This window comes from Danaus plexippus, chromosome 6 (assembly GCF_018135715.1).
Source record: "Danaus plexippus chromosome 6, MEX_DaPlex, whole genome shotgun sequence".
NCBI lineage: Eukaryota > Metazoa > Arthropoda > Insecta > Lepidoptera > Nymphalidae > Danaus > Danaus plexippus.
The window spans coordinates 555,402-576,253 of record NC_083540.1 but is presented as its reverse complement, the minus strand read 5'-3'; the positions used below and the strand labels follow the sequence as shown (position 1 = coordinate 576,253).

The 20,852-nt window shown below is 40.7% G+C and overlaps 3 protein-coding genes across 10 annotated transcripts in view; 2 read left to right on the top strand and 1 right to left on the bottom strand.

The window, feature by feature from the left end:
• Nucleotides 1–15,975, top strand: part of LOC116778669 (obscurin) — a 76,698-nt gene extending 60,723 nt beyond the window's left edge. For all 7 annotated transcript variants that reach the window (XM_061529591.1, XM_061529589.1, XM_061529590.1 and 4 more), the window contains 31 exons: nt 749–1,030; nt 1,192–1,425; nt 2,073–2,262; nt 2,475–2,653; nt 3,199–3,425; nt 3,672–3,847; nt 4,196–4,374; nt 4,620–4,745; nt 4,943–5,100; nt 5,228–5,349; nt 5,421–5,599; nt 5,829–6,025; nt 6,225–6,383; nt 6,656–6,900; nt 7,324–7,449; nt 7,773–7,948; nt 8,084–8,274; nt 8,512–9,008; nt 9,152–9,389; nt 9,913–10,070; nt 10,212–10,336; nt 10,471–10,651; nt 10,840–10,957; nt 11,024–11,496; nt 11,568–11,683; nt 12,101–12,212; nt 12,561–12,699; nt 12,878–14,300; nt 14,376–14,557; nt 14,900–15,049; nt 15,305–15,975. In XM_061529591.1, the coding sequence (XP_061385575.1) occupies nt 749–1,030; nt 1,192–1,425; nt 2,073–2,262; nt 2,475–2,653; nt 3,199–3,425; nt 3,672–3,847; nt 4,196–4,374; nt 4,620–4,745; nt 4,943–5,100; nt 5,228–5,349; nt 5,421–5,599; nt 5,829–6,025; nt 6,225–6,383; nt 6,656–6,900; nt 7,324–7,449; nt 7,773–7,948; nt 8,084–8,274; nt 8,512–9,008; nt 9,152–9,389; nt 9,913–10,070; nt 10,212–10,336; nt 10,471–10,651; nt 10,840–10,957; nt 11,024–11,496; nt 11,568–11,683; nt 12,101–12,212; nt 12,561–12,699; nt 12,878–14,300; nt 14,376–14,557; nt 14,900–15,049; nt 15,305–15,451 (7,205 nt within the window). In that variant the 3' untranslated portion in view covers nt 15,452–15,975. The remainder of the gene's footprint in view (nt 1–748; nt 1,031–1,191; nt 1,426–2,072; nt 2,263–2,474; nt 2,654–3,198; nt 3,426–3,671; nt 3,848–4,195; nt 4,375–4,619; nt 4,746–4,942; nt 5,101–5,227; nt 5,350–5,420; nt 5,600–5,828; nt 6,026–6,224; nt 6,384–6,655; nt 6,901–7,323; nt 7,450–7,772; nt 7,949–8,083; nt 8,275–8,511; nt 9,009–9,151; nt 9,390–9,912; nt 10,071–10,211; nt 10,337–10,470; nt 10,652–10,839; nt 10,958–11,023; nt 11,497–11,567; nt 11,684–12,100; nt 12,213–12,560; nt 12,700–12,877; nt 14,301–14,375; nt 14,558–14,899; nt 15,050–15,304) is intronic.
• Nucleotides 15,976–16,718: 743 nt separating this feature from the next.
• LOC116778849 (NEDD8-conjugating enzyme UBE2F-like) lies at nt 16,719–17,742 on the bottom strand. The gene is made up of 3 exons (XM_032672904.2): nt 17,305–17,742; nt 17,063–17,224; nt 16,719–16,979 (listed from the first exon to the last, which is right to left on the bottom strand). The coding sequence occupies exons 1-3, from the start codon at nt 17,572–17,574 to the stop codon at nt 16,860–16,862; spliced, it is 552 nt and encodes a 183-aa protein (XP_032528795.1). The 5' UTR covers nt 17,575–17,742; the 3' UTR covers nt 16,719–16,859.
• A 213-nt stretch (nt 17,743–17,955) lies between these two features.
• On the top strand, nt 17,956–20,832 carry LOC116778830 (vacuolar protein-sorting-associated protein 25-like). Of its 2 annotated transcripts, XM_032672880.2 has the most exons (3): nt 17,956–18,121; nt 19,845–20,209; nt 20,608–20,832. In XM_032672880.2, the coding sequence occupies exons 1-3, from the start codon at nt 18,072–18,074 to the stop codon at nt 20,718–20,720; spliced, it is 528 nt and encodes a 175-aa protein (XP_032528771.2). In that variant the 5' UTR covers nt 17,956–18,071; the 3' UTR covers nt 20,721–20,832. The 2 variants fall into 2 exon arrangements, with proteins under 2 accessions (XP_032528771.2, XP_032528770.2); XM_032672879.2 differs by lacking the exons at nt 17,956–18,121; nt 20,608–20,832 and adding an exon at nt 18,128–19,379 and having other exon boundaries at nt 19,845–19,985.
• Nucleotides 20,833–20,852: the final 20 nt, after the last annotated feature.

The following is a 20,852-nucleotide window of genomic DNA, read 5'->3' as shown; positions in this document are numbered from 1 at the left end:
CGTAATAAGTTTTCATTTTGTTTGTTTTATATAAAGAATTGCTATTGTTGCTTAGCTATATCTCCTGTTTTCTCCCTTCGAATACTTAGTTTTTGATTGTTAATGCATGTGGGTTGAAAACATCAGATAATATAAGTTATCTTAACTGAACGGCTACTTTAAATGTACTAATGTTGTACTGTATATCTGTTTTAGCGCGCATGCGTAATAACATTCCCTTCTGGCATACTAATCCTTGGGTCACACTCCGCAGAAGATGCTAAACAACGTCGACAATTATAAGGTACCTTTACATTTATAAAATCTGTTTTGTGTGGATAGTTTTTGCCTTTGAGCTTCTTGTAGACGCCCTTATCTCCTCGTCTCCTATTTTAACCCGGTACGTATACACACGCACACACAACACACCACAAGTTCCTTTACCTGGTAAGTGTATATTTTGTCTAACTGCTGTAAATATATAGCCATGTTTTCAGGTCTACAAAGTGTACATATTTTTATTAAATTCTTTTAGCAGCTTCAATATCTAGCTTTGGTAAAGAGTATCGTTTTTTTAAACTTGAAGTTGTAAATATATTTGCTAAAACTTCTTGAATGTCTTTTTTAAAAGGTCTTTTAAAAAATTATGTAATGAATTATTGGCTTTCATAGACGTAGGTTTCCAAACAATATTACAATTTTATAAAAAGACATTTAAGGACATTAAAAACCGGTTTATTAGAAGATTCTAAATTTGAAATTCTTTCAGCACCCCCCAAATTAAAAAACAGCAGCATGAAGGATGGACACACTTACGAATCTCTGCCTCTGGTTTATACCGTGGAAGCCTCGGGTACTCCCAAGCCCACCCTGCGCTGGCTTCATGACGGACAGGAAGTTAAGCCTGATGACAGGATCCACGTCTCCAACGATGGAGATCTTTACAAGCTAAAGATAGACTCCGTGGATATGAAGGACGCCGGTAAATGGCAGTGTGAAATTATCAACGATTTGGGTAAAGAGACACTGCAAGCAGAGCTGTCCGTATCACGTACGTATTTGTAGATGATATTTTCTATTACTATATTCATTTGTGATCTTATTAGGTTTACAAATAAATATTTCAATTTTATGGCGTATTTCTTAAAGACAAAGTTAAAAGTTTTATCCTAAATGTTCAATAATAGCTTTTAATATGCTCTTTTTCCACAGCGGTAGCCGAGCTTCGGAAGCCAATCTTCACGAAACCTCTGGAAGCTGTAAGCGCGATGCAGCGCACCCCGGCCACGCTGACCGCGGTGTGCACAGCGGACCCCTTACCTCACGTGTCGTGGGCGCTCAACGGAAATGAACTCCAGCCTGATGTAACCCTGGTTATGAACCAGGAGACCAAGGAACTCGACCACGGCATCAAGGAGTGCACTTTTAGCCTTCATCTACCCAGTGGTAAGAAATTGTTAACTTAGAAGTCGTGGTGGCCTGGAGGTTAAAGGCCCGCCTCTCATACGTGAGGGCGCGGGTTCGAAACCTGGCAAGAACCAATGTGATCTTTTCCGAGTCATATGTACTCTCTAATTGTAAGAGTATTTTGGACACCACTGACAGACGGTGAAGGAAAACATCGTGAGGAAACCTGGTCTTATAATTTCAAATTATAAGATTGAAATCGCCAACCCGTCTTGAGCAAGCGTGGTGATTAATGCTCTAACCTTCTCCATGTGAGAAGAGGCCTTTGCTCAGCAGTGGGCTCCGATAGGCTGATGATGATGAGAAGACATTCCTAACCTCATTCTCTGTTGATTAATGATCCAATTTCCATTCAAGTCCAAAACAGAGAGATCCTAGGACAAGTAATACGTCTGCACTCTAAGGTCTAGCGTCGTTGTGTTTTATTTTATAAACACTTTACATTATAATGTTAAAAAGAATTTGATCGATCTTGGAACAAAATAAGATTATAACTATTTAGTAAAACTATAATTTTCTGAGCCCTCGCAACTTTGACTTATTAAATCACAATTTTATAGGACGCGAAGCAACGAATTTCCTATTTTCAATATCAAACAATTACCTAAACTTTATTCTTCCGCCAGGCCTCCACACAGATACGGGCACTTACACTCTCACAGCCAAGAATCAGTACGGTGTGGGCGAGTCCTCGGCGCGACTAGACATCCTTCTGCGCCCCGAAGTAGAGCCCCTTAAAGACATCACCACTGTGCCCTTCGAAGAAGTCACCTTCATCACTAAGATCAAGGCCAATCCCGTGGCTGAAGTCAAATGGTCAGTGAGAAACCTAGGACGTAACAAACAGTACTCTACGAGTTGTAGTCTTCTTGACATTTTCAAAATAAATATCAGACTATTTGTGGAAAGGCATATATAGATACTTTCATTGTAACCCCGGGAGTTCACAGAGTGTGGCTTAGATTTTATACGCAAAAATCTGTTCGTTCATAATCATGCTTAATTTTTAAATCTAAATTATTTATCAGGAGCAAAGATGGCTACATAATCCAACCTTCCGAGCACTACGAAATCCTTGAAGATCGGGAGAAGGAGCGCTTCCAGCTGGTGGTGAAGGACGTGAGGCTGGAGCAGGCCGGCGCCTACACTGTCACCGCCACCAACGACCTGGGCGAGACCACACAGCAAGCTAAGCTCAATGTGCACAGTGAGTGATACACACTCAACAGACACTCAACAGACACATGACAAAAGATTACAGAAGAATATTATATAAAATATATATGAACCTTTTAAAACCTTAAAATTTTCAAGCTAACCTTTTCGAAGCTGTTTTATTTCAGGTTAAAACTTGAATTTCCTGTATGAAATCGTCATTGGAAATGTTAACCAGTGTCTTGGTTTTTGTACTACTAAACGAATTGAAGCTTTACTTTGATATTCTGCTTAGGACGATTGAAATACTTTTTAAAGGCTAATTCCAAATCATTCTGTAATTTCCATCACAAGCGCCTTCAGAATAAACTGAGGATTTTTATTTCGATTTCATGGATTACAACTTCCGTAACATATAATGAATGATTCTCTCGGTTCGAGTTTTTTGTAAATAAAGATAATTCTGTTACTAGTTTGGTCTACTGTAATAACAATGAGGAACGTCACGTACTTACACGTTAATTCGTCAATATTACTCGTAAAAATATGAAGCATCGATTACAAGCGCTGTTCAACTGTTGTTTTAACGTCAATCAGCGGACAAGCCTACGTTCGTGAAGCCTCTGCAGAAGCAGATCGTAAAGGACTACGAAGACTGCACATTGAGGGTCCGCTGTGACGGCGTGCCCAAGCCCGACGTCAAGTGGTACCTGGAGGGGAAGCCCGTGGAGAACGACGACCGGCACACCGTCAACACGGAGGTCGGCGGACAGGTGGACAGCGAGCTGGAGATTAAGCACTTCGGCGCCCAGGACGCTGGAACTGTACGTACCACCGGGCCACGGACTGATGATGAAAGTGTGGTGCTGTCTTAGACAAATATGTTTCCTGATTTACGTATCAATTTTATATTGGTTTATATACCTTGAGTTGACAAGAAGTATGCTTTTAACGAATCTTTATGGGGCAATAAACAGTTTCGAACGCTAAAACAGCATTTGTATTAAATATAAAAAAAATCTGTCTTTACAAAATCTAGATCAGTTTTGTATGGTGTTTGTTACCTTCAGTACACGGTGGTGGCCAGCAGTGTGTCCGGCTCAGCGGAGTGCTCGGCCGCTATCTCGCTAGCTCAAATTCCTCCGGGATTCTCACACAAACTGGACCGGCAGAAGGAGGTGGACGAGGGAGAGCCGCTGGAGTTGAAGGTCAAGGTCGACGGCAGCCCCATACCGAAAGCTAAATGGTAGGATGCTGTCATTTGTTGACATATACTAGCCTATACAATAATTTATCAAAACCTGAATTTGTTAAAGATAAGACGGATTTTTTTCGAACACTTATCAGGCGGATACACTTCAATTGACTTGAAGGAATATAAGAGTTGAAAACTTATTCCCCCACTCTGGTGTAGAGCGGGCGATGGAATGTCAATGAACTCCGGTCGCCTCACGACGAGAAATGGAAATATTGCTCACAGACGCGTGTGCCCATGTACCAGCTCTGCCGCAGGGTCGACAGCGGAGCCGTCGTGCACTTAGCAGATGGTGGTCAATACGTTGAATTTGGTTCTAAAAGTCGTCCGTCTTGTCAGGCTCAAGGACGGAGTGGAGCTGTCTCCGTCGGACAGCCACGTGCAGCAGAGCAGCCAACCCGACGGCACCGTCAAGCTCTACATCGATCGAGCCACTCCTGCGGACTGCGGCGCTTACAAGTTGATCATCACCAACCCCAGCGGCGAGCACATGGCTCTGTGCGCGGTCGCCGTCAATCGTGAGTTTGTTTTTATATGCGTTACCGGTTACCAGGGAGACGAGTCCAGTGTCCGGGAGAAGTAAATTTAATAAAAAACATCCTCTGAGGGCTGTCTCTAATAGTTTAATGCCTGAAACTTTTATCATGACATATTTATATCACTCCTATAATTTACGAAATGTACATATACAGAGTTAGAGAATCTCATAATAGCCACGAAATGTTTTTTTTTCATAATAAATAGTTATTATTTGCATTAACAGCAACTCCACGCAAACCTTCATTTAGCGAGGAGCTGGAAGATACTAAGGTCGTAGTGGGTCAGCCGCTGAAGATGCAGGCTCGTGTGATGGCCTTCCCCGCCCCAGAGGTGAAATGGTTCAAGGATGGTAAGTCGCGTCGTCTTTGTTCTCTCAGCTAATTCCATACCAAAAAGAACAAGTTCTCAACTAATGGAACAAACTTCCATCAGTACCGATACTAAATCTTTTATTGCCGCTTTTAAAAGGAAATGAATAAGACGTAAGAAGTGAAACTGTGACTAAAAAATATCTTTTTTGTATCCTGTACCTGTTTATATATACAGGTATCCCCCTGCGACCCAGTCAGGCCGTGAACTTCATCAACAGTCCGGGAGGAGTCATCGGCCTCAGCATCGACAGCGCCAGGCCCGAGGACGCCGGCGTGTACTCTCTGGTGCTCACTAACAAGCTGGGCGAGGCGGAGTCCAAAGCTCAGATCGAAGTTCGTGTTCATAATAGTTTCAACAATCTTCCGCTAAATATAATATAATTTATATTATTATCACAAAATCTTACCATGTACCATTGAATGGACAAAAAAATATATTCTAATTCCCGATTAACTATAGGTGGGTCAGAAGGAACGTAAGCCGGCTTTCATCGCAGAGCTACAGCCGGCTAAGGTTATTGAAGGTTTCCCTGTCAAGCTGGAGGTGAAGGTGCTGGGTCACCCGCCGCCTTCTATTAAATGGTAAAGCCCAGAAACTATCCATTGGAACATGATTTGAAACGTTTAGTAAACCACTGAACAATCCTATCCAGGACTCGCGACGGCAAGGAACTGATTCCTGACGGTCAGTCGGTCCGCGTGGTGTCTCAGCCGGACGGCACACACGCGCTGCTATTGTCCTCGGTGTCCCCGAGCGACGCCGGGGTCTACTCAGTGATCGCGTCTAATGATAAAGGCGAGATGACCTCCAGTGCGCCCGTCTCTGTCTCCGGTGAGTGATGTCAGTCTGGAGTCCAGGCAGCAATCTAAGCATATCTTTTTCTGGTCACCGCCAGATACTTGGTTATTCGATGAAGCGAAATTATTGGCATTCATTAATTTTCTTCTTAATTTTAGAGGATATAAAAATTTTTACGTGCGTCCGCTAGGCTCAAAGTTACAAGTGATAATCAAAAATTAATTGGGTAAATTCCTTAAGCATTACGGTTGCTTGCTATCAGGTCGCGAGGACAGCTCCAGCCCTCAAGAACGTCCGCAGCTGATACACGGTCTGCGAGACATTTCCGGTGAAGAGGGCCAGCCGCTCGTCATGAGCGTGCCGTTCACAGGCAATCCCGTGCCAAAGGTCTCGTGGACTAAGGACGGGAAGCCGCTCACCCCCAACGATAGAGTGTTGCTCACTTGCGACGGGAAGAGGGTTCGTTTTCATACCCTGATCAAACTTAATACAATATTCTGTTTAAATTATTAATTATAAAGCTTTATTACCTTCACAGCAAATTATGGCCATACATTTACAGATGCTTAAGATAAATGACAGAATGTTTCCTTATTATTTTTGACTCGTAAAAATTAAAAAAAAAATTCTATATTCACTGAGACTATTTTCCAACCAGGTGGGGTTGGAGATCAATCCCCTCGAGGTCGGAGACTCGGGAACATACTCTGTGAAGCTGGAGAACCCTCTGGGCGAGGACTCGTCTGACGGTAAACTGACCGTGCGGAAAGTTTACCAGCCACCTAAGTTCGTGCAACGATTCACAGACCTGCAACAGGTGAGACCGACATAGCTTTCATTCATCCATAACCAGAAAGAAATTGCTTCTTGGAGATGCTTAAAAAGATAATAAAGATAAGATAGCATAACCTTCAATTTGAGCCGGAAGATAATCTTATTATAGTCGTTGATAATTTTGTTGCCTCTCTTATTCAAGAAAATTGAGAACTTATGGACTTCTAAAATATTTGTTTAAAACTTATATCAAATAGTTTTTATTATGAGAATACAATATTATATGTTGAGAATTATTTCACGCTCCGTCTACAGCTGCCGACCTTCGACGCCAAGTTCCCGGCTCGGGTGACGGGCGTGCCCTCCCCCGAGATCTCCTGGTACAAGGACGGCGTCCCGCTGAAGACGTCTGACAAGTACGGCTTCAAGAGAGACGGCGACGCGTGCTGCTTGTACGTGAGGGACGTGACTCCGGCCGACGCGGGCCTCTACCGCTGTGTGGCTCGCAACAGGGAAGGCGAAGATAGCTGTGAAGCTGCTCTAGAAGTCGTCGACAAGATGTACGTTGTGCTCTTCGTCACTAACGATCTATTAAATTAAATTATATCCTGGGTCATTGGATGACATAACATGGAAATTGGGAATCGGACTTAAGTTCCCATCTTTAATTGATCAAATTTTGTTTAACTTTGATTTATACTCGAGGTCCGACGTATTCCGTGAGGTGATAAAGTAAAACATCAAGAACTTACTGCACCGGGTGCTTCAAATACGTTAAGGAAAAACACATCGAAATAAAAAATTTACTTTGATTAGAGGGACACGTGTGTAGGAATCTTCATGCGGTCTGCAAAAGATGATATTGTCAAAAATAATGACAGTAACCATTAGGTATATCTTTGGGATTTTGTACCAGAATAAATACAACTCATGAATGCAGTCCGCCATTTTTACGATGCAAAATAATATTTTTATATCCTTAGAGCTCGCAAGCAGAAGGTAGAGCCTCCGTCGTTCCTGAAGCGCCTCGGCGACGCGGAGGCGCTGCGTGGTCTCAGTGCCAAGTTCACGGCCTGCGTCACCGGAACTCCCGACCCGGAAGTCGAATGGTAACACTGCATATAACCTGAATATATTTATTCGACGTTACTCAACTTCGTGTTGACGCGCTGATGTTTTTGTTGGATCCTATTTCTCTTGAATATTTTTTCAACTATATTTGTATAAAGTAAATAAGTTAATCCACTGTTTTATCTTGAAATCATCGGTTTCTGTTAAGCTCGGGGTGACCGGGGGTTAGTGTCGATTTCAGTAATATCCGAGCCGAGTAACATCTTGTCATGCCACCATACCACACCGTAAAGCTAAACTTCAGTCCTATAGTAACAGTTACTCTATTTGTTCCCCTGTCTCCTCCAACCACCACCTCCAGGTTCCGTAACGACTTGAAGCTGTTCCCGTGCGAGCGAGTTCGGATAGAGCAGGAGTCCACGGGCTTGTTGCGGCTCACGATATCAGGCGTGGGACCGGACGATGCTGGCGTCTACCGCTGTCGGATATCCAACCCTCACGGGCAGGACGAGTGTCAGGCTAACCTGATATACGACAGTGAGTCTTCTAAGTCTCTTGCAAATATAGATTTCACGATACGGTTCATGTAAAGAAATTAATGCGGTACTTGAAAATATTTTCATTTAATCAGACGCGGCAGATTGAGTTTATGTATTATTTTTGATGTGTCAGCGGGTCTAGAACCACAGTCCGGTAGAAAGCCGCTATCAGAGCAGTACTCCGATTTCGACAAAATGAAAAAAACGGGTGTGCCCATGCCGCTGACGGACAAACCCATCATCTCTCGCATGGCTGACAGACACCTGACACTGTCCTGGAAGCCGTCCATCCCGCACCAGCCGCGGTTCCCTGTCACCTACCAGGTAAATGTTTGGCTTAAAAATAGATCGCAATTCATCATATCTGCCAGACCTTCCATAAAATACTGTCTCTATAAATAGAATAATATATAATATGAATAGAATATTAACTCATAGAAGAAGTTACATACAACAAGTCACATAATGCAAACAAATGTCAGTTTTTGCAACATATTGTAACCAACTTTCGTCTTCCTAAGTGACAAAATTTCCTAATATAAATAAAATATATTTTTTAAGGTGGAGATGTGCACTATACCAGATGGCGATTGGTTTACCGCTCGTACGGGGCTGCGGTCTTGCGCCTGTGACGTGCGCAACCTGGAACCCTTCCGCGACTACCGCTTCAGAGTCCGTGTCGAAAACCGCTTCGGCGTCAGCGACCCGTCGCCCTACGCCGTCACGCACCGCGCCAAACTGGAACCCGACCCGCCCAAGTTCGTGCCTTACCTACAGCCCGGCATCGACTTCCGCCCGGAGACCTCGCCCTACTTCCCTAAGGACTTCGACATCGAGCGGCCTCCCCACGGCAGCTATGAACAGGCTCCCAAATTCCTCCGTCAGGAACAAGACTCACAGTACGGTGTGAAAGGCCACAACGTAGACCTGTTCTGGTTCGTGTATGGCTACCCGAAGCCCAAGATGACTTACTTCTTCGACGATCAACCCATCGAGGCCGGAGGACGGTACGACTGGAGCTACACCAGGAACGGACAGGCGACGCTTTTCATAAACAAGTGAGTGAAAGAGACTGAGAACAATTGGAACTGATTAAAGACTTTTAAATATTTTTACTTTTAAATTTTTGATCTCAATGATATCAATAGAGCAAAAATCTATGTCATGTGATGTAAGAAAGTCCCTCGACTATGTCCAATAGAATGTTAGAGCGTGACGTGGGTTGGTACGAAGCGGTGGCCACCAATGAGCACGGCCAGGCCCGGCAGCGCGTGCGACTCCAGCTGGCGGAGCACCCCGCCTTCATACGACGGCCCGAGGAAGTGGTCGTCATGACGCGGCGAACTGCTCGACTCGAAGCACGCGTCACCGGCCTGCCTTACCCCGACATCAAGTGGTATAAGGACTGGCAGCCACTGGCACAGAGCTCCAGGATTAAGGTAGCACAACGATGGTAGATAAATGTAGAGACTAGCCTAATGTTTGCAATTCAGCCAATCGTTTTCGGAATAGAATAGGAATTATTAAAAAAAAAACAATCTAAAAAAACTGTCATGAATTAAAGATGTGCTGCTTAATTATTTTATACTGTGATGGTACCTAATGGGAACGATTATGCATTAAACAAAGAAAAAATACATAGATGGGATCATAAATATCACCACAATCGGTGTAAATATGGAAAAAAATACCAATGACTTTGAGAACCGCCTTCATTGAAGTCGGTTATTATATTATTAAAGTACTGGGTTAAAAATTTGGTAACTCTTATTTTACGTGACACATTTATCTTCAATGAGACCTGTACTATCAACCTTCTATATCTTAAAAACTCGGACATTTACGGCGTGGTGTTTTGTAACCCAGGATTGACAGACGCCCATTTCATGAAGTAAATTCTAACTCGCTATGAATTTATTCGTTCTGTCTTCATGATCCATCTTTTAACCCGTTTCTGCCCAGATGTACTTCATCGAACCGGATACAGTACAGCTGGTGATAACGGACGCCATTCTGAAGGACGAAGGTCTGTACTCGGTGTCAGCACGTAACGTCGCCGGCTCAGTCAGCTCATCCGCAATGCTCTATGTGGAAGAAAGTGAACACGAATATTCACAAAGGTACACGGAAACGATGTAATGTTAATATGACCTTTAAAATGCATGTCTATTTTCTTATTCCTCGCATGCCATGGGCATTTTTTTGAACAAAAAACTAATACCTTATCTGCAGTGATGCAACATAAAAGCTTGTTTTCCCAGAATCCGTGAATACCCTCCGCGAATCAAGCCTAGCAGCAAACCCTTTGGAGACCATTTCGACCTTGGAGACGAGCTGGGCCGTGGAGTGCAAGGGGTCGTGTACCACGCCGCCGAGAGACTTTCAGGTGTAGTAAAATACTGTTAAATAACTTTCTGACATTTGACATTTGTCAGGACACTACTACTACTGCTATTTGTCAAGGAATACTCAGCCGAATAAATGATTACGGCACTATGCTGACATTTATACGTGTCACAGGTCGTAATTATGCTGCTAAGATAATGCACGGCCATTCGGAGCTGAAGCCGTTCATGAAAAACGAACTTGACGTGATGAACCAGCTGAACGACCGCCACCTGGTGCGGCTGTATCAGGCCTTCGAACACGACCACACCTTGGCGCTGGTCATGGAGCTGGCTGCTGGTGGGGAACTCGTCAGGTAGAAACTGACACAAGACTGACCTTATGAGTATGACCATAGAATAACAAGAGAGTTATTCTATGGTCATGGTTTCAAGAGATCCTGTTCACAAAGAATTAATCACTATAAGAATGTATTAACGTTGTATGGCAATTATGTTATCAAATTTGATTCACAATCAAAGTCAACCCGTACCCGTTCTTCAGAGATCGGCTGCTGCGTAGCACCGGCTACAGTGAGCGCGAGGTAGCGGGCTACATGCGACAGCTGCTAAGGGGATTGAAGCACATGCATGACAACAGCTACGCTCATCTCGGACTCACGGTACGTGTCCCGTAACACCGAACACTACTCCTACTATAAAGAACACTAAAATAATCATCATTCTAGATCGGCGAGCTGCTTCTGTCTCATTCAGGAAGCGATCATTTGAAAATCTGCGATTTTGGCCTCTCGCGCAAGATCCATCTTGACAAACACGCTTCCTTGAGTTACGGTATGCCCGAGTACGTGGCACCCGAGGTCGCCAGAGGAGAGGGAGTCACCTTCGCCGCGGACATGTGGAGCACCGGTATCATCACTTACATACTGCTGAGCGGAATGTCGCCCTTCAGAGGTGCCAATGATAGAGAGACGCTCACGAGGATTCAGGAAGGCAAATGGCAGTTCGAGGAGGAATGGTGGTCCCGTCTGAGTCGGGAGTCGAGGGACTTCATATCCAAACTGCTAGTCATCAACTGGAGAGACAGAATGGACGTCGACGCAGCCCTGAACCACCCCTGGCTGACGCTAGCCGACAAGATCTATAAGGACGAATATATCATATCAACGGACAGATTGAGGAATTATTACAATTTATACAGGTACATATATTACCTTTCATAGAAAACATTACAGTGTTCATGTCAATATATCAAAATTGTATTACTCTCAGGGAATGGATGGACAACGCCCAATGTCGCACGTGGTTCCGTCGTCGGCCGCTGAGTGGCGCCTTCGAGCATCCCTCTAAGATGGTGTACCCACCCGGCATCGTGTACACACCTGAAGGTAATATACACATGCGCAGGTCTACTGTAGCCCATCTGTAGCTAAATTGTATTGCGAAGTAAGTGATAAGACTTTTTTGGTAGTGTACATTTGCAATTCACGCTTAAAACTTCCACATATTTAGTTCGAGGGATCACGCTGTGAAAACTAACTCGATAAAACGTAGTCTTACAATAAAAAGGACCCAGTATGAGGACGTTTATTTAAAAAAAAAAGGAGCACACTGGAATAAACCCCCTGATTCGCTTTCCTCTAAACTTTTAGCGTCGTGCGTTGCAGCACGAACTCTTCTAATAAGAGCAAAGCGAATTAATATCAGTGCCGACAACTTTTTTGCGAATATACAGACACTGACGTATACATTGATAGCAAATTATATATCACTACACATTAACTCACAGATTCTCTATGTTACAGGAACTCCTGAGCGCGATGACGTCTCCAGAGATAGAAAACCCGCGGAGTGGGACCTTAAGTTCAAGCAGTGGGATCACCCTGACTGGGAGGTTTCCGCCAAGTCTGAAAGCCAGTGAGATATTATTTTTACTATATTATAATATTATTCGTTAAAGTTACTTTCAAGATTTCAGTCTGATATTAATAATTACAAACTTTTTGTCGTATTTCAACTAATTCCTTGCAATGTAAAACAAGAACAAATAACCTCACATCCAGCTTCAAATTTAGTGTGAAGACTGCTAGTTACGCAGACACAATCAATATATTTTCAATTACCATTACTGGTGCTAGTATTTACTTTACTCAAAGCTACAATAATAACTTGGTTTACTGACATGTCGACGACAATTTTTACATTCGTAGCCGGTACATACTTATTCCAGCATACACATAATGAGCCCCATGTTGTTATCCCCAGCTACCAGAATGGTCCAGATACCTACCTGTTGCAGCTACGAGATACTTCGTTCCCTGTGAGACTCCGAGAGTATATGAAGGTGGCCTGCACGCGCTCGCCCGGCTACAGCCTGGCCGTGCACGACACATACGACCCCAGGGTCAGTAGAATTATAAGCATAAATTACATTCATTTATCTGCTGTTTCACTATCCAATATTATGATCTCCATCAATATATGCGTTGTTTATTCCGGTAAGAAACCCGTATAGAATGTAGGAACACTTTATAGTTAGTTATGATCAATATAGTAATGGTATATAATTTTCGTATTCCTAGACGCCAATAATCCGTGAACGTCGGCGGTTCACGGACATCATGGACGAGGAGATTGACGACGAGCGGCGCGAGAGGATCAACAACTATGGAACGGAGTCCTACACCATCCGGAGACTTAGACACGAGCTCGGCACACGCCTCGACAGCTACGCGGAAGCACAGGCCTTCATGGAATCTAAAAAGGACGGCCAACTGCCCTTCTTCCGAGAAAAGCCCCAAGTCTTGCCCGTCCAAGAGGGCGATCAAGCTCAGCTCTCCTGCTTCGCCGTAGGAGATCCTCAGCCTTCAATACAGTGGTTCAAAAACGACATGGTCATCGCTGAGGGCCAGCGCATCAAAATCATTACAGACGAGGACGGCAGATCCACTCTCAAATTTGACCCAGCCATGCATCACGATATAGGTTATTATAAGGTGGTAGCCAGAAATAAGGTCGGTCAAACGGTGGCTAGGACGAGAATAGTAGAGGCTACTTACCCGGACGCCCCGGACAGCCCAACCGCGGCTGACGTCTCCGACACTGAGGTGCTGCTCCGGTGGAAACAGCCTAAGTACGACGGCAACTCTCCGGTGGTGTGCTACAGTCTGCAATATAAAAAGGGCGATAGCGTGGAATGGATCACAGTCGCTGAGAATATTGACCACGAGTTCTTCGTCGTGAGGGACCTCGAACCGGACACGAGCTACCAATTCAGATTGTCATCTCGCAACAGGATCGGCTGGAGCGACAAGGGCATCCCGACTAACTTGGTTAAAACGAAACAAATGGGTTCTCCGAAAATAGAAGTTACAAAGGCGATGAAACACCTGCAACAGTTGACTGAATCTGGACAGGAAATTGTTCTGGACGAAAACAAGCCCGTACTGGATTACGAAACGGAAAACAATCCACTCGAATGGGACACGGCCACCAATGTCGCCGAACGCTACACGTTCATATCCGAGCTGTGGCGAGGCAATTTCTCAACTATAGTTAAAGCCGTCGACAAGAACACAGACAGCGTTGTAGTAGCAAAGCTTCTAGAAAACCGACCCGAGACTGAAGTTCAAGTGCAGAGGGAGTACAATTGCTTGAGGAAACTTAAACACGAGAGAATATCGAGCTTGATCGCGGCGTATCAAATTCCGGGATCACCCGTGGCCGCGCTCGTTATGGAGAAGCTACAAGGCGCCGACGTGCTCACATACCTGTCCAGTCGTCACGACTACACTGAACAGATGGTGGCCACGATCGTGAGCCAGGTGTTGGACGGCCTCCAGTACCTCCACTGGCGCGGCTACTGCCACCTCAACCTGCAGCCCGACAACGTCGTGATGGCCTCCGTCAGAGCCATCCAAGTCAAACTGATAGACTTCGGCTCAGCGCACCGAGTCACCAAGTTGGGCACCAGCGTCCCACAGGTCGGCGACTTGGAATATAAAGGTAAATATTATATGAGATAACATCTAAAATAATATTGTTAAAGTAGAATCCAAACAAAACTAACAAATGTTTCAGCGCCGGAGATAATAAACGACGAGCCGGCCTACCCGCAGACGGATATATGGTCACTCGGTGTTTTGACCTACATCCTGTTGTCGGGAGTGTCACCCTTCCGCGGCGCTGACGATGCAGAGACTAAACAGAATATATCTTTCGTGAGATACCGCTTTGAGCATCTATACAAAGAGATCACTCAGGTAACCTGTGATTTTAATGTTTAGTACCATTATATGTATGTATCATTCTTTTAGTATTGTATCCGTTTCTTTGCGACAATTTAAAATACGCACCTAAACTGCAGCACGTGACGTTGGTAGTGAATTACAATATCCCTTACAAATTTTACATTTTATTAACAAATTCAATACAGAGCTTTTCCAGTTTTTACTTCAAAGATCTAGGCACATACTATCTTTATATTTAAGTCCGTTATTACAAACACGTCACACACGGCTCTTGAAAAAAAAAACTGATCACTGTTATAATATTAGATGAATAGTCTACCGTGTTATTACTAAAAACATTTGTTATTCTTTCAGGAAGCAACACGTTTCCTCATGTGGGTGTTCAAGAAGGTCCCCCTGAAGCGTCCGTCTGCTGAGGAATGTCCGGAACACCGCTGGCTCGCAAACTCAGACTTCATACAGAGGAAACGAGAAAGGGCTGTCTTCTTAGGCAACAGGCTCAAGGTTTGGATAAATATTTTTGATTTTATGAGATAGAATCTCAGTAGTTAAAACGTCGGATTTAAAAACAATTTTAACTGCAGTATAAATATTGAGAAGATAATATCTCAGTTGAATTCTAGAATATACCGAATTCAATCAATTAATCGTGTCTTAAAAATAACTGTAGCATCCGAATCAAAGATTTTGATGAACTACACTACTATGAAATAAAGCCATATTATTACATGTAACAAAATCGTTTTGGTTTTCCACCAGGAGTTCTCAGATGAATATCACGAGCGTAAGTCTCGTGCCACCTCTCAGACGGACATACTGGCTTCATGCGGCGCCGCCCCGAGGTTGGCGCGCTCCAACAGCGTCGCTGACGAATTACAAACTAACACCGACTTCTGCACGCACTGAAACACGTACCAACACTCAACACACGATTACCACCCCTCAAAGTGGCGACGAGAGTCATCATTTGTTTTATTTCTAAAATATATACAACCTTCATGCCCTGGCCCCTGGGTTACGATCACTCATTGACGAAATTGGAATCGTGTCAATATTTTTGTTTTTTGGTGCATACATGTATTTTAATCACCCCTCGGTCAGGTTTATATAAATCTTTTGTTTGTTATATTATTGTAAATATTTAATTGTATTGTTGTGATTCAAATAATGAAGATCATTATATAAAAATTTAAAACATCATTTTCAATAAGTACCTACTCATTTTTTATAACCAGTGACTATTTTCAACGTTTGTTTATTTGAGGTCATAGAATATATAAATTTTATACTCTGTTGAAACTAAACATCTGGCGAAGAAATCATTTAATTTATTTTTGAATCTGGCTTGTTATTATTAAGTTAACTTATTTATAAATAGTTTTACTATTTTACTTTTTGTATTACGTTGGAAATAAAATTCGATTTCTGAATTGTATTATTTTTCCTGTTTACATTTACTATAAGGCATAAGCGTAGTAGGAATGTGTCAAAAACAGACGTGTTACAAAAAAAAAAACACACACACACCATAATGTATTAGAGATACTGTCCTTACACTATTTAATATTATAAATTTGCTGAAAATTGACTTTATTTAAACAATTTTTTACATGCAAATATATTTTGTATATTCTATAACAATATTAATTTCTGCATTTAAGTCGTACATTATTTCATGATAAATAAAACACAATTTTTAAAAGAAGCTACTTATATTATAAATGTTTAATAGCACTTTTATGTTGAAGCAATTGAAAGATAACCAAATGATTGGCTGACTAGAGACAAAACAATTTTATTTTTGACAATTTACAAGATTTTTATGGACAAATACAATAATTTAGAAATCAAATTCAAATAGGAATAGTTTACCGCTTCGACCTGAATGAGATATGTTGAGCTTCAAAATCATAAAACAAACAGGTTTCGGGAATGGGGATTTATACGTATATATTTATATAGATGTAAAAATACAATTTGCCGCACACATCAACCGCTGCCATCGGTTGCCTAACCATTCACTATATCTATATTATTGCAGTATCTTCACAGTAATGTTTTAGCAGCTTAATTATCATATTATACAAATATTCTTTGAAAACATTATCAATATCATCATTTAAGTCTAAAAATATTTAAAAAAGAATTGCCTGCAATGATAGAAACAAATATATTTCTTCACAAACATAATTTATTTTCTATTAATGTATCACTTTGTTTTGGAGTATTTGTCACTAAGACTATTGTTGTAAACTGTTGTCCTTTAGAGTGCACACTATGAGTTATTGTTAAACCTAACACGGGAGAGTAAACCTCATCTCTTCCCCTTCGACACAGATATATACTCCTGTACTTTAGTTTGAAATTCACTTTTATTTTTCTTATACATCTCGGCTGCTTGTATGTTCAGAGGGTCCTCAAAATTAAGGAGATCCTGAAACAGTTAAATAATGAGATTTGAGATCTGAAACATTAATTACGTAAATTTGGTTTTATTATATTATTTAAAGTACATACAGTAAATAAAGAGTTCAGTCCCCAAACAACATCCTTGAGCCTCCTGGTCGGTGCCCACCCATGTTCATCTATTGAGGTTTGTCGTAGAAGCGATAGACATATTTCTCCATCTTCATTAATATTAGGATGCCAAAGACGGGTCAAACATTTTACTTTTGGTGGCTGAAAAATAAAATAATTATGATTGTGTCTACTTTGCAATATTTACATGATTTTTCTATGAATTTTTTTTAATTGCTTACCGCCATATTATAATCCTCAGTCACATAAATACTAAATTTAAATTTGCCTCCAGCCCAATAGCCCTCATCAGGACTAACTGTCAAAATAAATTCACTCAATAAATTAGGGTCTTCAAAATTAATTGAACACGTCGCGGGAAGGTTTTCGTTCATCTCCTGCACTTCCTTAACTAATAATTTGTCTCTCACTGATATCCTTCTCAACGGCTCAATAACACCATTGGGAACCTCCGTATGTTCCTTTTTGAATTTTCTATTTAGTGTTATCATTTTGTTGTCCTTAATATTTTTTAATATTCGCTACTATACATTTAAAAAATACGATGAGGAGGGTTTACACTGCTTTTCTCACAGCCGATACGGAGTAACAGATTTTTTTTGTACCAATAATGCGAAATAAGTTGCTCCAAAATTTACTTTGACAAGTCTGTGTCACAGTAATGTCAAATTGTTATTTCGCAAAACGACAAAAGAAATCTTTAACAAATCCGAAACAGACTATACCTAGACGTAATAAAAATATGGAAAACATATAATCTTTATAGGTTTTGCCAAAAAAATATGTTATTGTATTATTTTTTTTATAAAAGTATACAAAATAATTTTATGAACATAAAAAGTTATATTGATAATTATCGATTTGACATGAGTCAGCTGGAATTTTAAATATGCTATGAAAGTGAAAAGTAAATAAAATGAGGTTCTTTTATTAAAGCTCAGTTTTAGTTTTATTAATATTTGTGATTTATCGTTAAAGACATCGAATAATGGCAGAAGTATCTTGGCCCTGGCAGTATAACTTTCCTCCTTTTTTTACGTAAGTAGTATCATTTATTGTATGTAACTCTACGCCCATTGAAACAAAAATGAGCAGTCTTGGAAAGAATTGGAAATATATAAACGAAGGAAATGTCCACATTGTCCTGCATATATTAAACAGCGACTGTGTTATTCGTCTCATTAAAGAGGATGACCGGAATCATACAGATTATAATGTCGTACGTAACTCCGTGAACTTTGTAAATAGAGTGATGATGCCATTGGTTTTTGAAAATTATAATTACCAAGAAGAGGTAATTACAATCAATCCTGAAGAAATTGAAACATTATCTAACACATTGAAATTATTAAGACCAAAACATCGCCAAACAAAAAACAGTATCAGTCAGTACGCTATAAAAGCGCCTAATTTAGCTTTGATACATAATGAATTCGACAACTACTGTGTTGAAATTAAACCAAAAGAGGGTTTTATGTCAAAGAAATTCATAAAATATGCCAAATGTTACTTTTGCCTTAAGCAATACACAAAATTGAATGAGAAACAAATCAGTAAAATAAGTAAATACTGTCCATTGGATCTGTTTTCTGGTAATAAAATAAAAATAAGGAAAGCTTTAAAGAGCCTGATAGAAAATCCACAAAACAATTTCAAACTTTTTAAAAATGGCATGGTTATTTATAACGAATGGTCAGATGAACAAATTTTTGAAGATCTGATTTCACAAATGCCTTTAATTGACAATGTAAATAATTTTTTAGATTTAATTATTGAAATATTACTCAGTGATGGAAAATCTGATATAATTTTGCACAAGTCTACCGATGATATGAACTCAGATTCTACATTGAGTTGTGTTGAAGAAAGTAGCCCATATTCGAACAGTCTTCTTGACAGGTTACTCCGTGTTCAAAAACTATCCGAGAACTTTGATAATGGCTGCCCCCGATCAAGAGATTCACAAGAATATGTGTCATTTCTACTAAACATGTTAGACAATGAACAATTAGATTTAACAAATATGGCTGATAGAGAACGTTTTTTAAGTCGCATAGACTCGAGTCACCTTGCCCTTATATCAGCTGTAGCAAAAGATTGCTCCATCATGATCACATTCACCAAGAAATCCCATGAAAATCTTCCCACAATAAGAATCGGGGATGAAGCTATCATATACAAGATATCTATAACAGATTTAGAACCCAAGTCGGTTAAAACTCTGACAAAGAGAACTGAAACTGAAATAAAATTGATAGAGATATATGAAAAGGTGATCAAATCTGGCAATATTTAAGTAAGTATCAATCACTGATGGACGGAACACATGATTTCACTCCCATACAATAAGTTAAAACTCATTTAGAGAGGCTGAGTGTGAGATATTTTTATTTTTATTAACTTTACCATGTTCTTGTTGGTTTGAAACTTATATTTTTGTAGTACAAATTAATTGTATAACTATTTTGTGATAAACACGAGTGTTTTTTGTATTATTTTTCTTCTCTGATCTCAATGTTTTTATATTTACATAACCTAAATATTCTCTTGTCTCTTTGAAGATAATCTAGCTGAGTTTATCATTAGGTTCGCCTTTTGTGCATCACATTGTGAATGTGCAATGAAGGAAAAAAATAATAATATTGCAAATTATTTAAGTTTTTTTATCTGCAACAAAACTAGTGATCGGTTGTTTTGTTAGTTAGGCAAGAAAGTATATGAGAAAGCAAATCACTAATACCATGTCACATTTTTCTTCCAGAATCCAGCCGCATTCAGAAACAAGATCCAAACAATTACAAGCATGGCAAGAACTTATATCGGAATATTTGAAAGCAACAAAACAATCCACCATAGATGTAAGAGAATCACAGAACAGTCCTCTGTTTAATAATACAGCAATCAATAGGAAGCTGTCTCCGGAGGCAGTTCTGACGGTTTTAGAGGATATGGCGAAATCTGGTAAAGCTGCACCCATAGATAAAAGCAAGAATGTGTGGGAAGTGTACTGGCATTCACTGGACGAGTGGGGTAACATGATATATAGCTGGGCGAGCAGTAATGGGTTAAACAACACCGTTTGTACATTGTATGAGCTCAGAGAGGGCGACAACACTGTTGGTGAAGGTAGGTGTAATTAAGGAAAATATCTTTCAAAGATCATGTATCGATTCTGCTTTGGATAAAATGTAAAATATTGTGGTTCCATATCAGTGGCGGATTTCAGAATGGAATATTAAAGTTGTTATAAGGCATTATATTCCTGCAGATACTTTTTTGTAAATTTTGTTATAAGATCTAACATTAATTTTTACACAGCAAACCATGAATATTTTTATTTTTGTGATAAATATAGAGGTAACTCATTTCTTATCCCTTTTCAGTTGTTTTCTGACTGTAGCCCGAGTCCAAACTATTTTTAAAATATATAAATTTTCCTTCACGAGTCTTCAGTGATTATCTCCTGTGTGATGACTGAGGTGATGCTGGGTACAGGTTTATAGCTATGGTGTTTATTTTTCCAGAGTTCCACGGTCTGGACATGAATGTTTTGTTAAAAGCACTGAAGGCGTTATCAAGCAACGGCAAATGTGAGCTGATAGAGTTTGATGACAACCAAGGAGTGAAATTCTTCTGAGTTTACCAACTTTGTATATGAATGATATGTTTTCTATTCTATTCAAGACGGTGATGCTCGTTAGTTGTTAAGTTGCGAGTTTTGTGATGCTGTAATATATGTCTTCATAGTTTATGAGCTTTCAATCAAACA

Excerpts from the sequence above, each read along its gene's own strand:
- LOC116778849 (XM_032672904.2), bottom strand. The coding sequence starts at position 17,574 with ATGATAACACTAAATAGAAAATTCAAAAAGGAACATACGGAGGTTCCC. Across the intron at positions 17,225-17,304 it reads CTGAGGATTATAATATGGCG|CCACCAAAAGTAAAATGTTT; the intron begins GTAAGCAATTAA and ends TTTATTTTTCAG. Across the intron at positions 16,980-17,062 it reads GACTGAACTCTTTATTTACT|GATCTCCTTAATTTTGAGGA; the intron begins GTATGTACTTTA and ends TAACTGTTTCAG.
- LOC116778830 (XM_032672879.2), top strand. The coding sequence starts at position 18,171 with ATGAGCAGTCTTGGAAAGAATTGGAAATATATAAACGAAGGAAATGTC.